The following is a 24,005-nucleotide window of genomic DNA, read 5'->3' as shown; positions in this document are numbered from 1 at the left end:
ACCAGCTCATTTTAAATGGGCTGTTATAAGCTGTTAAGAACCATTTTTCATCTGCTGCTAATTTTCTAGCAACTTCCTCATACCATTTATTATAATATATCATGATTTTTTTTTAGTGAATAACTAGTCAACTGGCTTGAGCTTTTTAAAAATCTACTTTCTCTATGTTTCAAAAGATTTTCTCCTCCATGGATACCTCCTAACCTCTGCATTCAAACTGGAAAGCAGAGCTGTTCCTCAGAGTCTTCAGAGAGTCTAGGATATTGATTCCACAGCCTCCTCCATGCATAGCAAGAGCACTCTCCTTCTTTCCACTTTCCTTCCCACCTTTGAATATTTATTTATTCATCCAATAAATATTTATTAAATGCTCACTAACTACCTGAACTTTGTCAGGCACTTTAAATGCATTTATGAGCAAATGATCAAAAATGTACACACCAATAGAGGCAATAAAGATAAAGATAGTATGTGTAGCATTTAAAGTCTGAGAGAAACAAAGCAGGGAAAGGGCACAGGTAGTAAAGGATTCAATTTAAATAAGGTGGACGGGAGGCGCCTAGTTGGAAAGGTAATAAAACTTTGAATAAAGCGAAAACACATCTTGTGGGTGTCCAGAAGTTATGTACTGAACTGTGTCCATCCCCTCTAAATCTGTATGCTGAAATCCTAATCGCTAGTATCTCAGAACACAATTTGGAGGTAAAACCTTCCAGAAGATAACTGAGCTAAAATGAAGCCCTCGGGTGGAGCTCTAATCCAGTATGGCTGATGTCTTTCCAAGAATAAAAAGGTGGTTGGGAGAAAGGGCTAAGTGTTTAAAACCATGTATTGGTTTTGCACAGGACAATGGTTCCTGTGATTGGTTCCTAGCATTCACATCAAGCAGTTCAGAATTATCTGTAAGTCTACCTCCAGGGGATCTTATGCCTTCCTCTGGCCTCCACGGGCACTGTGCTCACATGTACAAACCTATACTCAGAGACTCACATACAAACTTAATTAAAAATAATAGAAGTAAAAAAATTTGCATAAAAATGGATTTTTTTCATGTAATATATATTTTATGGTATTCCCCGCCCACCCCACTCCTTATCTCCCTACTCACTCAACTTCATGTTCTTTCTAAAACAAAAACAAAGCTGGGAGAGGGGAGGACAACCGAAAATCAAAGCAGGCAAGCAAAGCAAGAACCAACCAACCAAACAAACAAAAACAAGCAAAAACAAAAGGCACACAGAACAACATATATTTTGCCTTAACTGACTAATTGTCCTGGGTCAGGGGCCTGCCCTGGAGGGTGGTTGATATACCTAGTGAGACTCTGTTAGAGAAAACCAGTTTTCCCTTTCTCGGCAGGTATCTATTGCATTAGGGTTGAGACTTGGTGTTCACGTCCCCTTGTCAGTGCTGAGATTTTGTCTGGTTTGAGCCTGTGCAGGTCTTTTGTATACCATCACAGTCCCTGCTGAGGACACTATTCCATATATGCAGTAGTGGCACAGATGTTATGGGATAGCCAACCACTTTTTGATTGGATTTAAGGCCCACTCTATAACATGGAACCCATAGGTGATACTGCGTAAGGGACCAAGAGCCTGAAACTAGATAGGTCATAATCTTAGGGACAAACCTATTACTGTTATTCTGTTATAGGAACCTAGCAATAAACTATGGTTACACACCTTTAAGCCCAGCATTCAGGGAGGCAGAGCAAGTGGATCTCTGAGTTCAAGGCCAGCCTGGTCTACAAAATGAGTCGAGGACAGCCGAAGCTACAGAGAGCAACCCTGTCTTGGAGAAAAATAAAACACAATTTTAAAAAAGAACACAACAGCAACATGACTCCTAATGGCATATTGCTATACCCATAGAGTAGAGCATTGTTCAGCCCTCATCAGAGAAGCTTCTTCTTGCAACAGACGATAATTAACAAAGATCCACAACTGAACAACAAACAGAAAGTTAGAGACTTAGAAGCACTCAGCCCTAAATAGGATGTCTGTATTAAATCTCTCCTCTCAACGCTCAGAGTTCTGCGCAGAAGAGGTAGAAAAATTGTCAGAGCCAGAGGTGGCAGATAACTCCAAAGAAACAGTTTCTTCCAGACACAACAGGACTGATACATGTAAGAACTTAAAATAAAATCTTTAAAAATAAATAAAAAGAAAAAAGGAATTTATGTGAGCAGAGGAAAGTTCACACGAAGAGGCAATACAATGGTTACCTACAAGCCAAAGAGGGGCCTCAGAAGAATTCAATCCTGGTGGCTCCTGGTGGTGGAATTCTAGCCTTTAGAACATATATGCTTTGTGGGATTTGTTATGACAACCTCAGAGAACTAATGTTCGGAGTAAGAACTTCAGGTTTTCATCCTGAACAAAGCGGGGTCATTTGAAGATCATATCCTGCCCTATAGGGAAGCAGAAAAGCAAGTGACAAAGTATTTCGTAGAGAAAAGGCTGAGTTCTCAGTTGAAGACAGGTGGGATGAAAGCAGGATTCGCGTTCAAATTCATCAAAAATACGTCAGGGTGTCAAAACAATTTGAGTGGAATTGAGGAGTACTAATAGGAGGTGCAGTGTGTGTGAGAAGAGAGAAGAAAGGAAGACAAAAATGTTTAGAGATAAGTTGTACAGAAGAGCAAAGAAACGTGTTAAGAACTAAAGGAGAGAAAAAACCTAAAGGGGCAAATAAGTTTATATGGATTGGGGCTGGGAGAAAATAGTGTGCTTCGTGCAGATGCGGACCAGCGTACACAAACTGCCAACATCTTTAAAAATCTTCCGAGCGCTTTAGTTGGCGTTCTCAATACACTGCTGAAGGATGCAACTGCGTACGGTCCCACACACCTGCTCAGAAACCTTCAGGGTGTTTTTAAATGCCTTAAGAGAATTTTAGATGGTTTAGCTAAACATTCAAACCTTCCCCACTTTGGCCGTTTGTAGATTTCTCCCAAGGGCAGTGTAAAGCATGCCAAACCAACCAGGAGACTTGAAATAAAGTCACATTTTGTGACTATGTGGCCTTGGGCAGACAACTTAAGTGCGCCAGGCCTGGGTTCCTCGTTTATACTCAGGTAGGAGGCGTTTCAGGCGCGTACAGATATCTGTTCTATAGGTCACTGTCATCTCTATCAAAGCTGTAACTGTAATTCTTAATATCGTCCCACTTCTAAGTACACACAACCTGTGCAGTCACTCCCCGACCCTCAATCCCGCCTTTCCCCTTTTTTTCCAAATAGGTTTGGCTTGGGAAGAGTAAAATCATCTAGCCCTTTAAGGTCGGCCACCTCCCGGCCACCCGGGACTCCCTCCCACTCTGCCTTTCACTGGGGACCTTCCTCTTCACAGTCAGAATCGGCCACGTACTAAGAGTCGCTTCCAACCAATCAGGAAGCAGTTATCTCAGGCTTTTGAGGGGCAGCCACTTGCACCAATGATCCCGAAGCTTTCTCCAGAGCCTCACTTTGAGGGGCGAGTCCAATCACAGGATGGGCCAATCTGTTCTAGAGAAGGCGTTCAGGAACTGGAATGGTTCAGCAATCAGCTAAGAGGACTCTGGGGAGGGGCAGTCTTCATTGGCCATCGCTTCCGGAATAGGGCCGGAGTTCCACACGCAGGACTACAATTTGATTGGTAGCTATAATGTTGACAACCGGGAACGAGTCGGCCTGGCTCGGAGTGGCAGGGCGCGCAGCCAATCGTAGCGCAGACGCACCGAACACTCACTCAATGGGCGATGTCCGCACAAGGCTGTCACTCAGGTGCCTGTGGCTGAGACGTGGCCCGGCAGCTCTGCTGCTGCGGCGCGAAGCAGGGAGGCGGCGGGGACCGTGGTGCGCGCTCGCGGTGCTCCGAGGCTCCGAGCGGCGGGACGGGCGAGCGCCGACGGCAGGGTCTCCATGCCCGCGCGTGGGGCGGGCCGCTGATGGAGCGCGCCACCCGGCCGGGGCCGCGCGCGCTGTTGCTGCTGCTGCTGCTGCTGGGCTGCGCGGCGGGGATCTCGGGGACTGCGCGCGCCCGCAGCCTGCTTGCGCCCACGGCGGATGCGGCGTTTGGCTTGGGGGCAGCTGCCGCCCCTACTTCGGCCGCGAGGGTACCTGCGGTAGCTACAGCCGAAGTGACCGTAGAGGACGCCGAGGCATTGCCGGCTGCCGCCGGCGAACAAGAGTCACGCGCGACGGAGCCCGACGACGACGTGGAGCTGCGGCCGCGCGGCAGGTGAGAGAGGTCGCGAACTGGAGTCGGGGTTCCTCTCGCGGGGATGCGAGTGACTGAGGACAGACAGAGAGCCGCGACACTTTACTGCCCCGCTCAGAGCGGCTGCCTGGTCCCGGCTGTGGGAGGGCAATAGCATCGTCAAAGGAAGATGAGGGATGCTTGAAGAGCCCAGCATCCGGCTTAAGGAAGAAAGTCACTTCCCCGATTTCATTGTTTTTGGTCTTTAACCATTCTCTGGGCCCCCTTTACACTCCCACTTCAAAATGTGTGACTGTCCCAGTGGTGTTGCGCCAGCTGTTTTGAGAACGGAGTTTCAAAAGAGATATCTACATTTATCTTCCAAATACAAGTCCGTTATGGCTCCTGGTCGAGGGTTTTGATTTTCTGTTTCTCTCTAATTGAGATCTGTGGGAACACCTGCATCAGAATTGCCATGGGGATGCTGGTTAGTTAAATAGGCGGTTTTCTAGGCTCCACCCCGGCTTTACTAAACCAGCCCTTTTCTGGGTAAGAACCTGGAATCTGCGTGTTGAACAAGCAAGCACTCTCCTCAGCTCTTGAACACAATGAAGTTTAATAACTGGGGTTAGGTTCTTGTAATACTGGCAGATCTCTGATATTTAAAAGGAGTTAGAATAGTTTGTTTCGCTTGGGTTTCTTGCGTTTGTAAGCATATAAATTCAAGAGACAAGTTTTAAAGCAAAATTCAAGGTCTGCGTGGCGTGGAAAACACTTTAATGATAAAGCATTTTGCAGACAGCATGCATGGAGAAAGTGGCACTATTTAACACAAGGAATGGTAAAAGAGCATTAAGTAAATTAAGACAGACAGGGAGAACCACATCTAAATGAGAAAGTACTTACGTTTGTAACATTTTAGCTACTAGATTATAACAAGTATCAAAAGCTTGATCTGTGTACCCAGCAACTGCTAGAATAGGGTAAGCCCTAAAATTCCCCACACACCATTTGAGTACTTCTATTCTATTGAAGAGCTTGAAAGTAGTAAGAAAACAGTTTTCATACATTTGCTAATGTCTAGACTCTCCTAGATGAGTAAAGCAGCTTCGCAGAGTTAATTACACAAAGGAGAGTGAAACATTTTGTTCTCCTTAGAACAAATTGCCTGGGCAGCACCAAGGACTTATTCCTAAAGCTGACCAGAGCCCAAGCTTCACTGGGATTGTGGAGGCAGAGCAGTTAGCCCTGCCCTTGGAGGGCATGCAGTCCAGCAGTCAGGATGAAACGGGAGGTCTACTGCAGGGCGGAATTAGCACCCATGAAGTGTCATGGGTGACTAAGGTTTTGTGGTGTTCACCGTGTAGGACAGAGGTGTCATGTAGGTTTGTAGATAAGAAATTGTTCTGATGGAAGGATCTGGATCTTGAAAATGGATAGATTTCTGATAGATAGTGGACTTAAGACAGCAAGAGGCATGGTGGCTGGGGATTATATTGAAACCATTTTGTGATGTGCGTGCGTGCGTGCGTGCATATTTCCCATCCTAACAACATCATCACTTGGAAATGTGCTAGACTTCCAGAATCAGGTACCACCCAACTTACTGACCAAGCATCTGTGTTGTAATAGCTCACCATATGATTTATATGCACATTAGTTTGAGAAATATTATCTTGATTAGCAGGTCTGAGCAAAAGTTATGCTGAGACAGTTCTCTAGCAATGAGGTTTACTGAAACTTGAGGTAAGGAAACTAAAAAACCATAGCAGTTCGGTATGACATGCTATTACATGGTAATAATGTGAGAGATAGTTGAAGCAAAAATCTTAGTTCCTGGCAAGTAAATTGGTTCTTCTTGTCTTCAGACATCTGTATAAAGATCATGAGTTGGTGGCCAGAAGATGAGGGCAAACAGGAGCATCAAGAGGTTTAGGGAATCTGAGAAGAAAAGGTATTGGTCCTGATGCCTCAGAGATGCAGGTCACCCAGACTGATGCTTGATAAGAAGGTAGAAAGGAAAGACTTGGGCTGGAGGGAAGGCAGGACAGATAGCTGCTGTTATAAGGAAAAAGAAGTGCCCACCAAAAAGCCCAGGATCTCATGGAAAGCACAAACACAGCTGACTAGCTTGGCGTGTAAGACTGAATCTGAAAAGATTTGTTGATGAGCACATTTGACAGTTTAGGTAAAATAGGGAAATAAATTGCGAAAGGGTAAGGATTGCTCCCTGTCTTGCCAACTCCTCTCCTCTATGAGGAGGGAGCCTATAGAGACAGGTAGAAAATGAACAAAGGAAAGCCCTGCAAGGCGGCTTCGCTTATAATCCCAGGACCTGGGAGGCAAAGGTAGGAGGGTTGCCATGAGTTCTGGGTTACTATGCAGGAAAGGAACCTGCTTGGCAATCAGGAGGGGAGTGTGTGATCCCCGGTCAACGGGACTGCAGAGTAGTGTGAAGTTAGTGACCAGTTAGTGAGTGAGAAGCCACAGGTGAGTTGGGTCAGCAGGAGATAAATATTCAAAGTTTTTACAAGTCAAAAATCTGAAATTATTAGTTCCATAATAATAGAGTGATATCCTGTTTGTTTCTAGGGGAAGGCTAGCGGGACAGAGCTGAGTTAACCAAGCGTTGATTGCAAACAGCTGTGAAGAACTGTGGCGCTTGCAGAACAGGGGGAGGCGGGAGTTAAGGTCTGCATTTTTGGGCCTTGTCTTTGATGCTTAGCAAGATGGGACCTACTGAGATTCACTTTCCTCTCTCCCTTGATAGGCTTTCATCCTTTTTACCGGTGTCCACATGTTCGCTATGAGCCTCAAGCATGTGACTTGACTGGATAAACACTCATTTTTCCAAAAGTATGAACTTGTTTTTGTAGTAGCAGTCTCTGAAAGTTTTATTCTAAGTTTCTTCTTTAGACTGGTAAATGGTATCTTCCTCCAACACACACACACACACACACACACACACACACACACACATACACACACATACACACACACACACACACACACACACACACACACACACACACACACACACGGGCAGGGGAGAGAGAGAAGGGAGGGGGAATTGAGAAGAACACCTCAATCACACACTTAACTGTTGGCTTTTATGGATACTTTTCTGTTACCAGCTCTAATTCCAACATATGTAACAGATTGCCAAGTGTTATTCCTGTTCAAGTGAGTTGGGCCTGCAAAGTGTTACTTGGGGTTCCTGCAGTGGGTGGGTCATCTTCACACTGAAAAAAAAATTGAAGTTATAAAGGGCTAATTTAATCTTGCTCATCACACTCACTGCAAAGTGCATTTCCTTTTGCCTTGCTTGGTCACTCTACTTATGAACAAAAGCATTACTAAAGTTGACCTTTCTTTCTGGTTTCCTTATACATGAGCATCTGCTAATGGAAGTTTTTGGGTTTAATGAGATAACATCAAATGTTTTGCAAATGTAAGATGACTTAATTCCTCTTTATTTCTTTTTCACCTGTCTTTTCTGAGACTGTGCTGATAACAAGCAAAGGTGTAGAAATCTGTTCTTCCTCAGATTTTTGAATTCATAATCATACTATTTTGTTTGTTGTTTTAAACCCCTTCAGGCCTTTAAAGAATATAGTATCTCTGAATACTGTGTTGAAAGAGCATTGTCAATCATGTAGGCCTGTCAGTGTTCACTCTTCCCACTCCAGATTCTGGGTGTTAATCAAAAATCACATTTAAAGAAAAATGTACATGTAACTTCCCAAACAAGTTGTAAGCCAAACTAAACATACTTTCACCAATAGAGAGACTGACTGCCTTTCCTCCTTACCCTTGCCTCCAACTTACCTGATGGCTACACTGAATATCTGTGACTGTTCTTTATCTACGCTCAGTTCTGTGTGTTCATCTTACAAAAGAGACCTGTCTGTCAGTTGCTGTGAGCAGCATGTGGAACCTGGCTTCTCAATACCAGTTACCTGGGATCTCTACCGGCTTTTCCTTTTTCTTTTTTATATTGAAAGCAGTATAAATACATGTTATTTGTATATGTTTATACAAATTCTTTTAAAACATTTTGAGGGACTGTGGGTATTCATGAAAGAAGCCCAAGGGGTTTCTGGAACATCAAAAGCAAGCAAGCAAGCACATAACAAATGGAAGAGAACTTGTAGGATACAGGGGTTAATGTGATGAGAGAAATAAAATATGTAGCTTAAACAAATCCTGTTCTGTTTGTGAGTAACCATTCTTTTTTTTTTTTTTGAGACAGGGTTTCTCTGTATAGCCTTGGCTGCTTGGCTGTCATGGACTTGCTTTGTAGACCAGGCTGGCCTCGAACTCACAGTGATCCACCTGCCTCTGCCTCCTGAGTGCTGGGATTAAGGTGTGTGCCACCAAGCCCAGACTTTTTTTTTAAAGACAGAGAGTCATGATATAGCCCAGGCTGGCCCAAGCTCATAATCCTCCAGATCACCTAGTGCTAGGATTGTAGACATGTGCCACCGTTCCTGACTGGAAAATTCTTCCATTCTTAAAACAGACTCTCTGTTACTCTTGTGTTACCTGTAAATTTGCTTAATGTTCTTCCAGGTCTAGCTGATATGTCAAGACAGTTGAACAAAGCTGACAGCTTTAGGCGTTATACTTGTTTTCACTTGAAGCCTGCTTGTTCTCATGATATGTTTAAATACAGGAAGCTTGGTTGGAAGACGGACTTTGTAGATGAGGACTAGGAAGTCAAATCCAGTCATTACTAGTTTGTTTGTTTGTTTGTTTGTTTTTGTATGATAACACATGCTTCCTTTTGTTGACTGTGTGTTTTGGTGGAAGATTCTTGTCTCCATATGTAATATCAGAGTTCCAGGTGTGTATAGTGTATTCACTAGAAGGAAATAAATAGAAAATATTAAAGTAAGCAGTTGTTAATCCATAAACTATTCAATCTAGATAAAGCCTTCTGTCACTCACCTGCTGGGACTGTCCACAGGATATAAGACTCCTTTGAAATGACTTTATGAGAGACTTTAGCATCTAACAGAATTCAGCAAACTTAACTGTCAGCAGACAAATGGGTCCGAGCAAGTTTAGTCAGAGCCAAGGCAATGTGTGTATTCATTTGGCCTAAGGTCATTTCTGCTAAATCGAGGGTATAATCAGAGTGGTTATAAGATAAGTGACACCTTAGTGACATTTCCAGAAGGGGGAAAAAAGCTGCATATTACAGTAATGTAATAGTCATTTGGGAAGATTTAGAGTTGACAGACTAATAGTGCTGGGAAGCCTGGAATCTGTGACTGATCCTAGGCAAGTTCCATTTCTTTGCACTCGTCTGTCTGTTTGCCTCCCTGTCTGTTTGATGTGGATAATGCCTTTACATCATATATTTAACTTGTGCAATAAACGTTTCTTTATTTTACTAGGCTAGGCACTGGTAGGTACGGAGAGTAGAGAGAAGTTCAAGGTCTGGCAGAAATGTTTGTTTACAGAATTAACTAGATTGTAGTGGATAGTCAGGCATCCTTATAATGAAGAGATTGGGAGTGTCACTGTCATAGTATCAAATCCTTGAATAGAAAAAGCGTCAGGGTGGGAGCAGGAATCTGAGTGACTGAGAACACTTGCTGCTCTTTCAGAGGTCCCAGGTTTGGTTCCCCGCGCACCCTCCATGACTCCCATTTCAGGTGATGTAACGCCCTCTGCTGACCTCCTGGGACACCAGACACATATAAAATACATACACACACACACAGGCAAAACACTCACACACATGAAATAAAATATTCTGTAAGAGAAATGGCTCGGTGGGTAAAATGGCTTACCACAAAGCCTGATGACTACACTTGATCTCTGGTATCCAGAGGAGGTGGCACATCTGTAATCCTTACGCTCCTACATTGAGATCGGAGGCAGAGACAGGAGAGTCAGCCAGATACTTGCAGGTCAGCTAGCCTGGAATACACAGTGTCTCAGTAGAAACAAAGGAGACCCTGTTCCAAATATGAGGTAGAAGGAAAGAACTGACTCCCCAAAGTTGTCTTGTGGTATCTACATACACATGCATGCATATACACACTACTACTACTAGTAATAATAATAATGATGATGATTAATAATAATAATAATAATAATAATAATAATAATTTAAAAATATATTCTTTTGGGCAGAATAGGCAACAGAATCACACAAGCAAGGCATAGTAGAGGGTGGGGTGTTACAGTGCACTTAGCAGGACTCCTAAGCCTGAGTTCCCGGATCACTGTGGATCTGCATAGGGGATCTTTGAGATCTGATGGCAGTCCGTGGACTATAGGTTTTTTAAATAATGTAATGGAATGAGACATTTAATAAGGGGAGCACTAAGTAAGAAGCCGAGCCATGTGTGGTGACACATGCCTGTAGTCCCAGCACTCAGAGACAGAGGCAGAAGGACCAGACATTCAGGGATGTCCTCTGCTATGCACAGGGTATCTGAGGCTATAGACGTGTCTCAACAAACAAACACAAAAGAGTGGACTTCTTTGCCTTGAGCTCAAATGATATCAAAACTTAGATAATAACTATAGTTGTTTCTTTCCCAAAACCTGTGTTAGGTTAGTTTAAGTATTTTCTTTAAACCTGAGGCCATTTAGGCTACGAAAATGGGTCAGCAGGTGAAAGGACTTGCCACCGACCCCGATGACATGATCTCCATCCCTAAAACGCACTTGGTGAAAGGAGAAAATCAACCCCTGTAAGTTGTCCTGTTTTCTGCACAATTCTGATCATGGCACATTTATGCTCCCCCCAAATAAACAAAATAAATGGGTTTTTTTTGTTTGTTTTTAAACAGGAGCATTAAGTACTTGACAAATGAAATATTTGCAGACAGGGTGAAAATTGAATGAACAAAGGAACCTTGTTAAAGGGCTGGAAACCCCTGGGGGTGTGTATGTTGTCATGGGTTGAGAGAGGTGTGAGGAGAGGGGATTAGCTTGGCAGAAGAGACAGAAAATGAGGTTAAGAAAGTACACAGGAGCCAAATTGTGAAAATCTTCTGTCCCTTACAAAGCAGTTGTCACCGCAGAGAAGTTAATCAGCGCTCTGCTCTGGAAGGGAACTTGTCAGAAAAGTGAAGAAATGGTGCCAGGGCCAGAAAATACCTCCAAGAGGCTTGTAAGATGTTGTGATGAAAAATGAACCTGTTTTAGGGCCAGGGCAGGGCTAATGGAGAAACAAATGTGAGAGCAGCTTCTGGAAATAGAATCCAGAGTACATGGCTATGATCTTAGTCTCTCAAGAGGGCGAGAGCTGGCGGAGGTGAGGTCTGCTACATGCGTGATGGCAGAGTGAACGGTTACAGTGTAGAGAAAGGAGTGGAAGGAAGAAAGTGGGTGAGAGGTTTAGTTTTCTGAACGTGTCGCCTGATAAGGTGTGGAACTTACTTGCTGAGCTCTCGCGAAAGGGATGGTGAACCGCAAGTACCATGTAGTTTGCTTGAGGCTGTCATTTTCCCAAGAGGGAAATCTGTAGGCTTTGGCTTTCCAGGAAGAACGCACAGTACAAGCAGAGGTGGGGAGCTATGGGAGTGACAGGTGAGAGTGTGAGGAACTGGTCCTCTGCGGGACACTGGATGAGGCACTGGACTTTGGAAACCCTTTCCTGCGGTAGCTGGAGAGATTTGGGAATCCCAGAGATGCTCTGCTACACTGAAGAACTAGCCCTTTCAGAAGAGGCTGCAAATCCTGTTCTAACGTTAACAAATGCATAGCCTCCTCTGTTGCAGCACAGCTGAGCTTAGAGTGAAATTCACCCTGGATGCCACCAGGCATTATCCTGCGAACCTTTAATAGTTTGTAATAGCTGAGTAGTATTCCATAGTGTATATGTACCACAGTTTCTTTATCCATTCTTCTACTGAGGGACATTTAGGCTGTTGCCATGTTCTGGCTATTATGAACAAGGCTACTATGAATATGGTTGAGCAGTTTCTTGTTGTGTGCTGGAGCATCTTCTGGGTATATTCCAAGGAGTGGAATAGCTGGGTCTTGAGGAAGCCCTAGTCCCAGTTTTCTGAGATAGCACCAGATAGATTTCCAAAGTGGCTGTACTAGTTTGCATTCCCACCAGCAATGAAGGAGTGTTCCTCTCTCTCCACATCCTCGCCAGCATGTGGTGTCACTTGAATTTTTGATCTTAGCCATTCTGATGGGTGTAAGATGGAATCTCAGAGTTGTTTTGATTTGCATTTCCCTGATGACTAAAGAGGTTGAGCATTTCTTTAAGTGTTTCTCAGCCATTTGATATTCCTCTGTTGAGAATTCTCTGTTTAGTTCCAAGCCCCACTTCTCAATTGGGTTATTTGGTCCACAGTTGAGTGGAGAGTGGGGTATGACTTTCACTCTGGTGCCTCATATTTGACCATGTCCCCAGGAGGGGGAGGCCTGGTGGCACTCAGAGGAAGGACAGCAGGCTACCAAGAAGAGACTTGATACCCTATGAGCATATACAGGGGGAGGAGGTCCCCCTCAGGCACAGTCATAGGGGAGAGGAGTAAGGGGAAAATGGGAGGGAAGGAAGAGTGGGAGGATACAAGGGATGGGATAACCATTGAGATGTAACAAGAATAAATTAATTAAAAAAAGGCAACATCGAAAAAAAATAGTTTGTAATAGTTTTTATGATCAGGCGACTTGAGTTATATCGGTCTAGGCGAAGGGCTGGGAGATGGCTCCGCGGAGGTAGCTTTTGCTGGCCTGCAGATGTGAGGATTAGAACCTGCACTCCTCAGCTTCTCCCTCCCTCAACAAGCTAGCTAACTAGACTAGAGGGAACTGGCACACTCTGGGTTCCACAAGAGGCTTCTGTCTCAATAAATACATCAGAGGGTTCAGCATTCAAGAGCACTTGCTGCTCTTCCAGAGGACCCAAACTTGGTTCCCAGCACCCATGTCAGGCAGCTCACGGTTTCCTGTAACACCATCTCCAGGATATCCCACCACCTTCTCCCGGCCTCCACGAGCACCACAAACATGTGACCCACACATGCAAAGCATACAGATGCACATACTACACATAAATAAAAATAAATCTTTTTGCTGAGGCGGGGAATCTGGGTTCTATGTAGACCAGGCCGGCCTCAAACTAAACAGATCTGCCTGCCTCCCAAGTGCTGGGGTTAAAGACTTGTACTACCGAGCCCAGCTAAAAATAAATCTTGTTTAAAAAAAAAAAATCTTTAAATAAAATGGAGAGCAACTGAGGAAGCCACCAGCTGTCACCTTCAGGCCTGCACTTGAAACACATATACATGCAAAATAAATATAAAAGTAAAAATGATAAAAACCCAAGCTGAGTGAAACTTTGAGGAAAATAAAGGCAGAGCCATGGAGCTCAGTTTGACTTCCAGGCCCAACCTGTGAATTCTTTGATTCTTAAATAACTTAAGGGTTTTCATCTTGTTTGAAATAGTGAATTTATAGGGAGATAAATGCCTTTCATCCCCCCCCCCCTTTTCATCTCTGTCACCTCTGTCCCCTCATTATCCCTGCATTCAGCCCTGAGCTCTTTGGTTTTTAGCAGAGTCTGGCTACTTGCCACTCTCCCAGTCAGTGTCAGTGAGCACGCATCTCTGACTGCCATTCAGGGGTCTGCAGAACCGCGTGTCTGCGTGGTCCTGGTGTGCTGCTCCATTCCAGCTGTGGCACGACGGCTCCCTCCCTTCAGGACATGTGCTGTGGGAAGGAGCCACAGGAAGCTCTAGTTTGTGACTGCCAACTCACCATACACCCCAGCCTGGAGCAGGCGAGGTCGAGGGTTTCATAGGCTTTGTCTTGTTTTGTTTTTCTAACACTCAGCAGAGCACTTCGGAGGCCACGCGTGAGGCTCTCTTGACCTCAGGAATTCCAGACCAGCTTGGGCAACAGATAGAAAGTTCAGAAGGAATTGGAGATCCTTTTCTTTGGTTTGTCACCTAAAGTTATATCATAAAATTTTTATTTTCACAAGTTAGGTGAAAGAATTTTAAAATTCAAAATAGGAAAATTAATGTATAACTTTGCAATTACATTTACTTTATGTGTTTTGTTTTGTTTTGTTTTGTTTTAGACAGGGTTTTACTATGTGGTCCAGGCTGGTTTGCTGGAGATCCTTCTATCTCCTGAGTGCTGGGATCGTGGGGTATGCCATGACACCTCACAGATTGGGCTTTGAGAGATTCAAATGAGTTTATATTAACTTATTTCCTTGACTAGCATATAGCTTTGCTTTGTGTGTTATTGTACATCAAATGCAATGTAAGTAGTGAAGTTGTGCCTTATAATTGTAGCCAGGATCATAGCTATACGTATTTGGAATTTGCATGGTCTTTTTAAAAGATTTTAAAATGTTATTTACTGTTCGTTTGTTGTGCGTGTGTGGGCTCCTTCAGTGTGTGCTTGCTCACACACATTTGAGGATCAGTGGACAACCTTCAGGAGTGCCCTCTCCCCATCTACCCTGTGGGTCCCGGGAATCAAACTCAGGACATTGGGCTTGGCATTAAGCACCTTTACCAGCTGGGTCCTCCCCGTCCCTTCCTACCCCTCCTTACCCCTGCCCTTGCACGGTCTTGAAACCTGGCAGATAAGCCCACTTGAGTTCCTAGTGTTCAGCTAAGAATTGACACCAGTTCAGTTGAAAACAGTGTTCAACTCATTCTTTCATCCAGCACATCATGTATTGGGTGTGCTGTGTATCCACGGTGTATGCCCCATGCAAAAGAGAATACAACAGCAAGAAAAATCATGCTGTTAGAACCTTTTAGGGATTCTCAGGGTAGTCCTGATTGCAGATATATCAACTTTGTTATGTCAAGAGGCCTGTTAGCGAACATCATTGTAGTAAACAGACATGTGTGTCCAGACGTCAGGGCAGAGGCCTAGAGCCAAAGATAAAAATTTGGGAGTTGCCAGCACAGAGATGTATTTGAAGCTATGAGACTGGTTCAGATCACCAAAGTAGTTAAACATAGGGGGAGACAATTTTAAGAGGCTAGGAAGATGAAGAGGAATCAGAAAGTAGATCTGAGAAAGAGAATAATAGAATTGAGTGAAAAATAATTCATATAATATGTTTTATTTTTCTAAAATTTTACAATATAATTACATAATTTTCCCTGTTTATTTTCCTTCCTCCAATCCTCCCCACTTACCCCCTTTTCCTCTATCAAATTCATGGCCTTTCTTTCTTTTTTAAAAAATTTTAATATATATTTTATTAATTTATTCAGATTACATCTCAATTGTTATCCTATCCCTTATATCCTCCCATTCCTCCCTCCCTCCCGTTTTCCCCTTACTTCCCTCTCCTATGACTGTGACTGAGAGTGGTTTCTTTCTTTAATCGTACATGCAACCCTAAATATACAACCTGTCCAGTCCATATAAAGTTACGTCTACGTTTCCAAGCTGAGTACTTGGTATTGGATAATCAACTGCTGGGGTGGGGATAGCTCTTCCTGGGAAGACTTTTCTCCCACTCTCAGCATTCCGCAGCTGCTGCGGTAGCTCTTCCTGGGAAGACTTTTCTCCAGCTCTCAGCATTCCGCAGCTGCTGGTAATTTTTACTTAGGGTTGAAGCTCTCTGAGCTTTCCCCCGTCCGTGTCATCATGTCCATTGGCGTCATCATTGCTGCTCTTGTTTAGGCAGCTCTGTTGAGGAGACTTCAAGGGTATAGTGTCTCTGACATTTCTAGGAGACACAGTCTCGCAGCAAACTACCTGACCCTCTGATTCTTACAAATGTTCCACTCCCTCTTCTGAAATGAGCCCTGAGCCTTAGGAGTTGTAGATGTGTGGTTAGGACTCAGTATCACATGGTCTCATTAGCTTTGTTTTTTGAGACAGGGTTTCTCTGTGTAGCCTTGGCTGTCCTGAACTCACTTTGTAAACCAGGCTGGCCTTGAACTCACAGTGATCCTCCTGCCTCTGCCTCCCAAGAGATGTCATTATCTTTTGTGCTCTGTGTTTTAGTTGGTTGGGGGGTGGGGGGGTAGGGTGTTAGCTAGGCATGGTGGCAATGCTTTTAATGCTTTTAGTCCCAGGACTCTGGAAACAGAAGCAGGTGGGTTTCTGAGTATGACACAAGCTTAGTCTGTATAATGAGTTCTTGCACAACCAGGCCTGTATGGCTACTTAGAGATCCTGCCTCCACAAAGAAGGAAAGAAATCAGGATGTATGGAATCTTGAAAGCCACACAAGCAGGGTGCAGGGGCGCACGCCCATAATCCCAGCACTCAGGAAGGCAGAGACAGGAGGACTCTGTGAGACCAGCCTGGTCGGCAACGTGAGTCTAGGAGCCGAGACTACACAGAGAAACCATGTCTCAAACAAAACAAAACAAAAACAAAAAGGCACATGAAGAGTGTGTTTCAGGATTGGGAGGAGGGGAAGCCATGGTTAGATTGTAGTGGATCTAAAGAGTAAAAAAAAAAAAAAAGAAGAAGAAGAAGAAAAAGAAGAAGAAGAAACAATTGAGATGTAATATGAATAAATTAATAAGATATATTTTTAAAAAATCAAAATAAAATAAGAATATGTTTCACTCAGTGCAGGACTGATGCTTGCCCTGGGTATTTGTCATTGTGAAGGCCAGTAGTGACTCCAGTAAGAGCTGCTTACGCGCTGTGGGAGTAAGGTTGTAAAAAGAAGCGAGAAAGGGATTACAGACTAGAGGGCTGTGTTTTGCTTGCTTAGCATTTGGACTTCGGGTTTTTTTTTTTTTTTTTTACTTCTTCTGCTTTCATCCTGCAGATGCTGGCAACATAAGCGTATCTGCCAGTTCTGGCTGGTTCTGATTTGAAGTTGGAGGGACTTAGAGCAGATTTGAATCCTCTTCTCGTGTACTCAGGTCACTATAGTAAAGTACCATAGACTGGGTGGCTAGAAACAGAAGTGTTTTTCTCACAGATGTGGATCAGAAAGAGAGGTGAGGGCAGGGTGGTAGTAAGGGCTGTAGGATCAGAGTTATACCTTCTCACGGAGTCAGAAAGGAGTCAAAGAGGAAGCATGCTGGAGTGCGAAAGGTTGGTAGCTGAGGCAACACGCTTGAAGTCTGGTCCTGACTGAGTCAAGGGTCTGACAGGAGAGGCTGGTGCAAGGCAGACACAGGAAAAGAAAAGAAAACAAAACAAAAAAACCAACCCCGAGATCTGAGGCGGAAGTAACGTGAGGTGACAGTCACCAGCTGCCAAACTCTCCCAGGAACAAGCTGGTGTGACCTTTGTAAGGGTCAGCGCAGGACCATTAGGAGGGTTGGTGGATGGAAAGGTCTGATCCTAAGAATTTTGAGGGAGAAGAGGAAGAAAAGGAGCCAGGAGGAGCAAGGAGATAAAAACCTGGTAGTCAGGAGTCATGGAGGAGAATGTCCTCTCTCCTGTACGGAAGCAGTGTTCTCAGAGAAAGTTCTAGGGAAGCAAGCAGAGGGACAGAGCTCAGTCAATAAAGGCTTGCTGTATAAGCTGGAGGTAAGAGCAGGGTGAGGTGGTCCACGGCTGTGGGAAGCAGAGACGGGAAGACCGCTGGGGCTCTGACCGCCACACAAGAAAGTTCAGGAAGGAATGTATGAGGAGTCAGGAAGGGAGAAGAGGCCACAGCCAGAGGCATTGAGATCTTCGTGGAGGTGAGGACTTGGAAGGAGGGGAGACCTAAGAATTGGGGCTTTTCATCAGCGATGAGCAGATAGAGGACATAGCGAAGTGACTTGTTCTGCTCTAAAGATGGGGGGCAAGACCTTAAATGCTGAGGGGCAGGGCTCTCCCTGATTTTCTTACTGACCGTTCTAATTTTCTTTCAAGTGATAAAATAAGTGCGCAGTGTCTTAGATTGCTCTTCAATTTTGTTCTGTTTGTTTACAGGTCCTTAGTAATTATCAGCACTTTAGATGGACGAATCGCTGCGTTAGATGCCGAGAATCATGGTAAAAAGCAGTGGGATTTGGACGTGGGATCTGGTTCCTTGGTTTCTTCTAGCCTCAGCAAGCCAGAGGTAAGAAAACTCGGTTTGTAGTGAGAGTCACTGGCGTGTCTTGTGAAGCTTGAGCCAGAAGCCTTTGCCTGGCTGAGTATTCACATAGTCACCCCCACCCCTGCCTTTTTGTCAGATGGGGTAGATGATAGCACCCACTTCCTATGATTGCTGCAGGCATTAAATGTGCTAATCCCAGCCAGGCATGGTGGTGCACACCTTCAATCCCAACACTTAGGGAGGGAGGCAGAGGCAGGTGGATCTCTGTGAGTTCCAGGCCAGCCTGGTCTACAAAGTGAGTCCAGGACAGCCTATAGAGAAATCCTGTCTCAAAAAAACAAAACAAAACAAAACAAAAAATCTAAAAGCGTTGATCACTTGTGAAAATATGATAGCTTAATAGATAGATTAATGACGTTGTTCTCAGCATCATGATATATACTTGATGTTTCTTATAGTAACCCTTCTGATATTATAAAATTGTTGAAAATTGAGACTCAGAGCTGTGGTTTTCTTGAAGTTGCAGCCCTACTATGTGCTAAAGACTTTTGTGGAGGTGGTCTGTGTATCTGTCCTGGAGCCTTTCCCACATTTTCGGGAACAGTTTTACTAGCTATCCCAGGATAGCCTTGTATTCATTATCCGCCTGCCTCAGCCTTCTGGGTGCTGGGCTTGCAGGCTTGTGCCGTCACACCCAGCTACATATCTATAACATTAAAAATTAAAGTAAGTTGTGCAGGTGGATGGATCTTTATGAGTATGAGGCCAGCCCTGCGGAGTGAGTTTCAGGCAAGCCAGAGCTATGCAATGAGACTCTGTAGAAAACAATGGGGGGAGGGGGACTAGGGGGAGAGAGAGAATTACCAAAAAACTTACTGGTTAATAAACCCAGTACATGATGGGACAGCATGTTATCAGTATAAAAGAGGCACCCTTTTTACATATTTGCCTCTCTCTCTCTCTCTCTCTCTCTCTCTCTCTCTCTCTCTCTGTGCCAGCACTCACTTTGTAGACCAACCTGGGTGCTGGTGTTAAAGGCATGTGCCGGTACTGCCTGTGACAGCTAGATTTTTATATCTGTGTCTTTATTAAATATATTACATTGTTGCTTGGCAGAGTAGCATATGCCTATAGTCCCAGCATGGGGAGATAGAGGCAAGCCTTGGCTACAACATGACCTCAAGGCCAGCCTGAAACACATGAGACCTGTCTCTGAAAAACAACATGAACAAACAAAAATTATATTGTATTTTTGGTTCAGTGATATAGAGAAAATTCTCCATTCTCATTGGATAAGGGAAGAGTATTTTAGTGGCCTTTTGCTTTGGTCTTTGGTTCTATTTGCATGTGTGCTTGCATGAACAGAAGAGGGCATGAGATCACATTATAGATGGTTGTGAACCACCATGTGGCTACTGGGACTTGAACTCAGGACCTCTGGAAGAGCAACCAGCCCTCCTAACCACTGAGCCATCACTCCAGCCCCTTGCTTTGTATTTTATACTGCCGTAAAACAAGTATCTGAAAGGGTCTGAAAACAAAGCAATTAACATTTTGAGAAATATTTTGCTTTCTTTATGTCAGGATCTCACCATATGATGCTGGCTGGCCTTAAACTCACACAGATCAGCCTGCCTTTGCCTCCTGAGTGCCAGGATTAAAGGGATGTGCTTCTCAGACCTTGGATTTATTTATGTGTGTACATATGTGTCTGCTTGTGTTCCTCATTTGTGCGTTGCTCACAGAAACCAGAAGAGAGTGTTGGATCCCTTGGAGTTGGAGTCTTGGGTGGTTGTGAGGCGCCCAGTGTGGATGCTGGGAACTGAACCTCAGTAACCACTGAGCCATCTCACCAGCTCCAGCAGTGAACATGTTACACTCTATTGCGTTAACATCCAGTAGCCCATCTTACCTTTTACCATCCATGGTTTTCTGATTTCTGTAGGGAATTTAGACTCTTTGAATTATTAATGCATAGTACATTGGGGAAAAATTCAATTTGTCACTAACATCACTGAGCTAATCAGAAACTGTTGGTGTGGGCCTTGGGCGTTGGGAATTGAAGGGTTCCTGCATCCCAAGTGAGGGTGCCGCTGTGCTACCCACCCAGCCCCTAAACATCCTTCCAAGTACCAGAAAACGGCAGGTTAACCCTGAAGACACAGCCTACCTAGTTTTCTAATTTTCACTTGAAAACTCCAATTTTACCACAAGTACTGTCAGCTGTTGTCTGTGAAGTGAAGAGCCTACTTTGTTCCTTTTGAGGAAATGTCTGGCCTTTGGATTCTCATCGCCACCTTTGGTTTTAGCTGATGGCGGGACAGAATGACGGTGCTTGACCAAAGCAGACAGTTCAGTCAGTCCGCACAGTGCTGTCCTGAGACGGCGTCAGATGTGCACGAGCACTTGACACACTTCCTAATTACTCTCAAGAACAGGAAGATGACAGTGCTGAGGTCAAGATTTAATAAAAATTCATCAGGGTTGTTCCTTCAATTTTTTTTTTTTTAATTTCTCTGTGTGTCTCTGTCTCTCCAACCCACTCCCTCCCTTCTCATTGTCCTTCTCTTTCTTCCTTTGCCTCCCTGCCCTTCCGGTCAGTGGAGTCTTGCTGTGGAGCTCAGGCTCTCCTAGAACTCCCAACACCCCCACACCCCCCACCCCCCACCGCCCCACTTCAGCCTGCGTGTTCGCTTACAGGTATTTGCCATAGTGCTTGACTAGCATTTTAGTGCTGAGGATAAATGTGAGATCTCGCATGTGCTCCACCACTAGGCTTCCTCCCCAGGCCCAGCAAGAACTTTGTGTGTGGGTTGTTGTTGTTGTTGTTGTTTTGTTTTGTTTTGTTTTTGTTTTTTTGGAGGTTTTGTTTTGTTTTCGAAACAGGGTCTCACTATGTAGACAGGGCTAACCCCGAGTATATTTGCTGCATAAGTATGAAGAAGACTTCATTGGGACCCCCAGTACCCAGGTGAAGGCTGCGTGTGATGGTATAATCTTAAAATCCCAGTGCTGGGGAAGCAGAGACTGGAGGACCCCAAGACTTGCTGACCAGCTAAATCCATGAACTGTCTTAAACTGGAGGTCCAGGGCGAGTGAAGAAGAGACTCAAGGTTGACCTCTGGCCTACACATACACACAGTTATATACCCCCTCCCCGACACACACACTCCCCAAATACACACATGCACATAGCCCATGCGTGTGAACATGGTGTGCTTACTTCATTACACGTTACACACCACACTGTAAGGCCTCAGCTCTCATTACATCCTGGCTTATTCTTATGTCATGAGCTTTTTCTAATCCAAAGGGGTCTATAAACCAGTACATTGTGTTGTTTTATTTGTGTTTTGACCATGTCAGTGAAAATCCCTGGTGTATAAGGGAGAGTGACAGCTCCATTAGGAACAAATATTTTGTATTTATATTTAGAATTGCATGTGGCAGGAAGGCTGAGGTGCCTTGGGGCACACATCTCATTTGCCGCTCCTTCCTGTTGACAAAGTACCCACAAAACTTCCTCAAAAGAATGTTGATATGAAACCAACCTGCAACCATGCCGCCGAGTGCGTTGGGATGACTAGGGAACCTGGGTTCACTCTGGGAGCTTTAGCAGATAACTCCACCTAAGTAATGAGCATTTTTGGACAGCCAGTAGCTAAGGCTTATGTTTTAAATTCTCAGAAGGGCCTCCTGAGGTGATCTATGATTTGCTTTTTCTTTGGTAATTTAAATACAGGTGCAGCCTTTAAAAGGTGTGGAGGGATTTGGCTATGCTTCCTCACTGATTGTCTTAAATTTTTACTTTACTAAATAATAAATTATTCTGGAATGGGTTTTTCTTCGGAGGCCTCTGGGCAGGCTTTGGGCCACACTCATTTCTGAATAGACTAGAATTGTCAGGGTAGCTTAGTGGGTACAGGCACTTGCTGCTAAGCCTGAGGACCTGAGTGTGATCCAAACCAATATGGTGAAAGGAGAGAACCTCAAGTTGCCATCTGGCCTCCACCACCCTCATGCCATGGTATGTGCATGCACACACAAATACTCACACATTAAGTTAATGTAATTAGAAAGCAAAATCTTGGTTGATGAGCTGGGCACACACTTTTCTTTGATCCGAGCACTTAAGAAGCAGAAACAAGCAAGAAATATGGGGGTTCAAGGATAGCTTGGTTTACATAATGACATCTAGGCCAGCCAGGGCCACACAATGAGACTGTGTCTCAATCAGTCAGTCAATCAATCAATCAATCAATCAAATACAACTCAATAGACTAAATGTTTTTGAGCTCTTATTTATCTGTGTTTTGGGGCACATTTAGAAATATACAGGCAATCCTCATTTTTAATTAGGATGCCTTTATGAAGAACATTCCAAATGTATATATGTTTGCAACTAACTTGTACTTAGATGACTACTTTTGTCTTTTCATCACTTAGACTTTTACATTTTTACTTAGACTTTAGACACAGGATGTTGTTTTCTGTTTTTGCACTATGCCCCCTTTTCCTCCTAAAAAGAACAAACAACTCTATTGTTAGTCTATACTTGGTTAGAATTTAAAGTTTTATTTTATTTTAGGCACGGTTGTCCCCATGAGACAAGCCTTTCTGTCTCAAACAGGTGCATAAACAACAGAAGTAATACATTGTTTTTGGTGAAGAGGCAGTGTTTTTAACCAACCTGCGTTCACCCTGATTGGCACAGGGGCGTCCTGCCCCAGCCATCACAGAACCAGGATTACTGGCATACCCCATCACTCTCTCAGGTTTGGTGGAATGCCTTCGAACAGATGTACCCAGTGGTGGGCATGGCAGCACACACCTATAATCCCAAGACTCCAATCATCCCAACACTTGAGAAGTTGAGGCAGGAGGATTGTGAGTTTGAAGCCAGTCTAGGCTACATGAAAGAGATTCTATCACAAACACATGAAAGCAAGTGTGTGTACACACCCACATAAGTAGTGTGTCCTTCACAGTTACCAATTCTAATTTGTTCACAAATAGTTCATTCATAGAAACTGAATGTTATTTTATTAGAACTCACTTGGGCTTGGGTGGAGCAGCTCTGTAATCTCGGGATTTGGTTCAAGGTCAACCTGGACTACATAGTGAGACACCTTAACCCCCACCCCTCTACCCTCAAAACAAGAAGACAAACCGTAATCTCTCTCTTCTCTGTGTAATGCTGGAGACTGAACTTAGGCCTGGTGCTGGCTTTTTGTCAACTTGATAAAAATCTAGATGTCTGAGAAGAGGAAACCACAGTGAGAAAATGCCTCTCTAAGATTGGTCTTACTTAGTGGTGACATGGGAGGGCTCAGCCCATTGTGGGCGGTGCCGCCTCCAAGCAAGGGGTCCTAGAACATATAAGAAGCAGGCTGAGCAAGCTAGTAAGTAGCATTCCTCAAGTCCTATGCTTTAGTCCTGCCCCATCACTTGTGGCTTATGACCTGAGAGCTGTAAGCTGAAATAAACTTCGCCAAAAATAACTTAAGATGGACCTCGTGAGTTCCAGGCAAGGGCTACTCCTGAGTCCTTTGCAGTCTCTGACTGTAGCCTAATTTAGAAAAAAGAGAGCTCAGTAGTTAAGAACGCTGGCCGAGCTTGCAGAGGGACTCAGGCTTGGTTCTAGCATCCAAGTAGCAGTTCACAGTCATCTGTAACTCTAGTTCCAGGGTGTCTGTCACCCGCTTCTGGTCCATGGGCACCAGGCACACATATGGTACATATAAATACATACAAATATTCATACTCATATAAAAGAAAAATAAATAAATCTTTGGAGATTGCCTACTTCATAAAAGTTACCCAAGTCATTTAAATTGACTGTGTGTGTGTGTGTGTGTGTG

At 44.1% G+C, this 24,005-nt stretch overlaps 1 protein-coding gene across 1 annotated transcript in view; it reads left to right on the top strand.

Annotated features, from left to right (window-relative positions):
• Positions 1-2,208: 2,208 nt before the first annotated feature.
• EIF2AK3 (eukaryotic translation initiation factor 2 alpha kinase 3) overlaps positions 2,209-24,005 on the top strand; it is a 65,861-nt gene continuing 44,064 nt past the window's right edge. Inside the window, exons 1-2 of the mRNA XM_084765626.1 lie at positions 2,209-4,223; positions 18,036-18,165. Of these exons, the coding sequence (XP_084621752.1) occupies positions 3,931-4,223; positions 18,036-18,165 (423 nt within the window). The 5' untranslated portion in view covers positions 2,209-3,930. The remainder of the gene's footprint in view (positions 4,224-18,035; positions 18,166-24,005) is intronic.

The sequence above is a fragment of the Acomys minous genome (genome assembly GCF_964271855.1).
Source record: "Acomys minous genome assembly, chromosome: 17".
In the NCBI taxonomy this organism is placed as follows: Eukaryota; Metazoa; Chordata; class Mammalia; order Rodentia; family Muridae; genus Acomys; species Acomys minous.
Note: the sequence above shows the minus strand (reverse complement) of the source record. Positions and strands in the feature narration are given on the sequence as shown.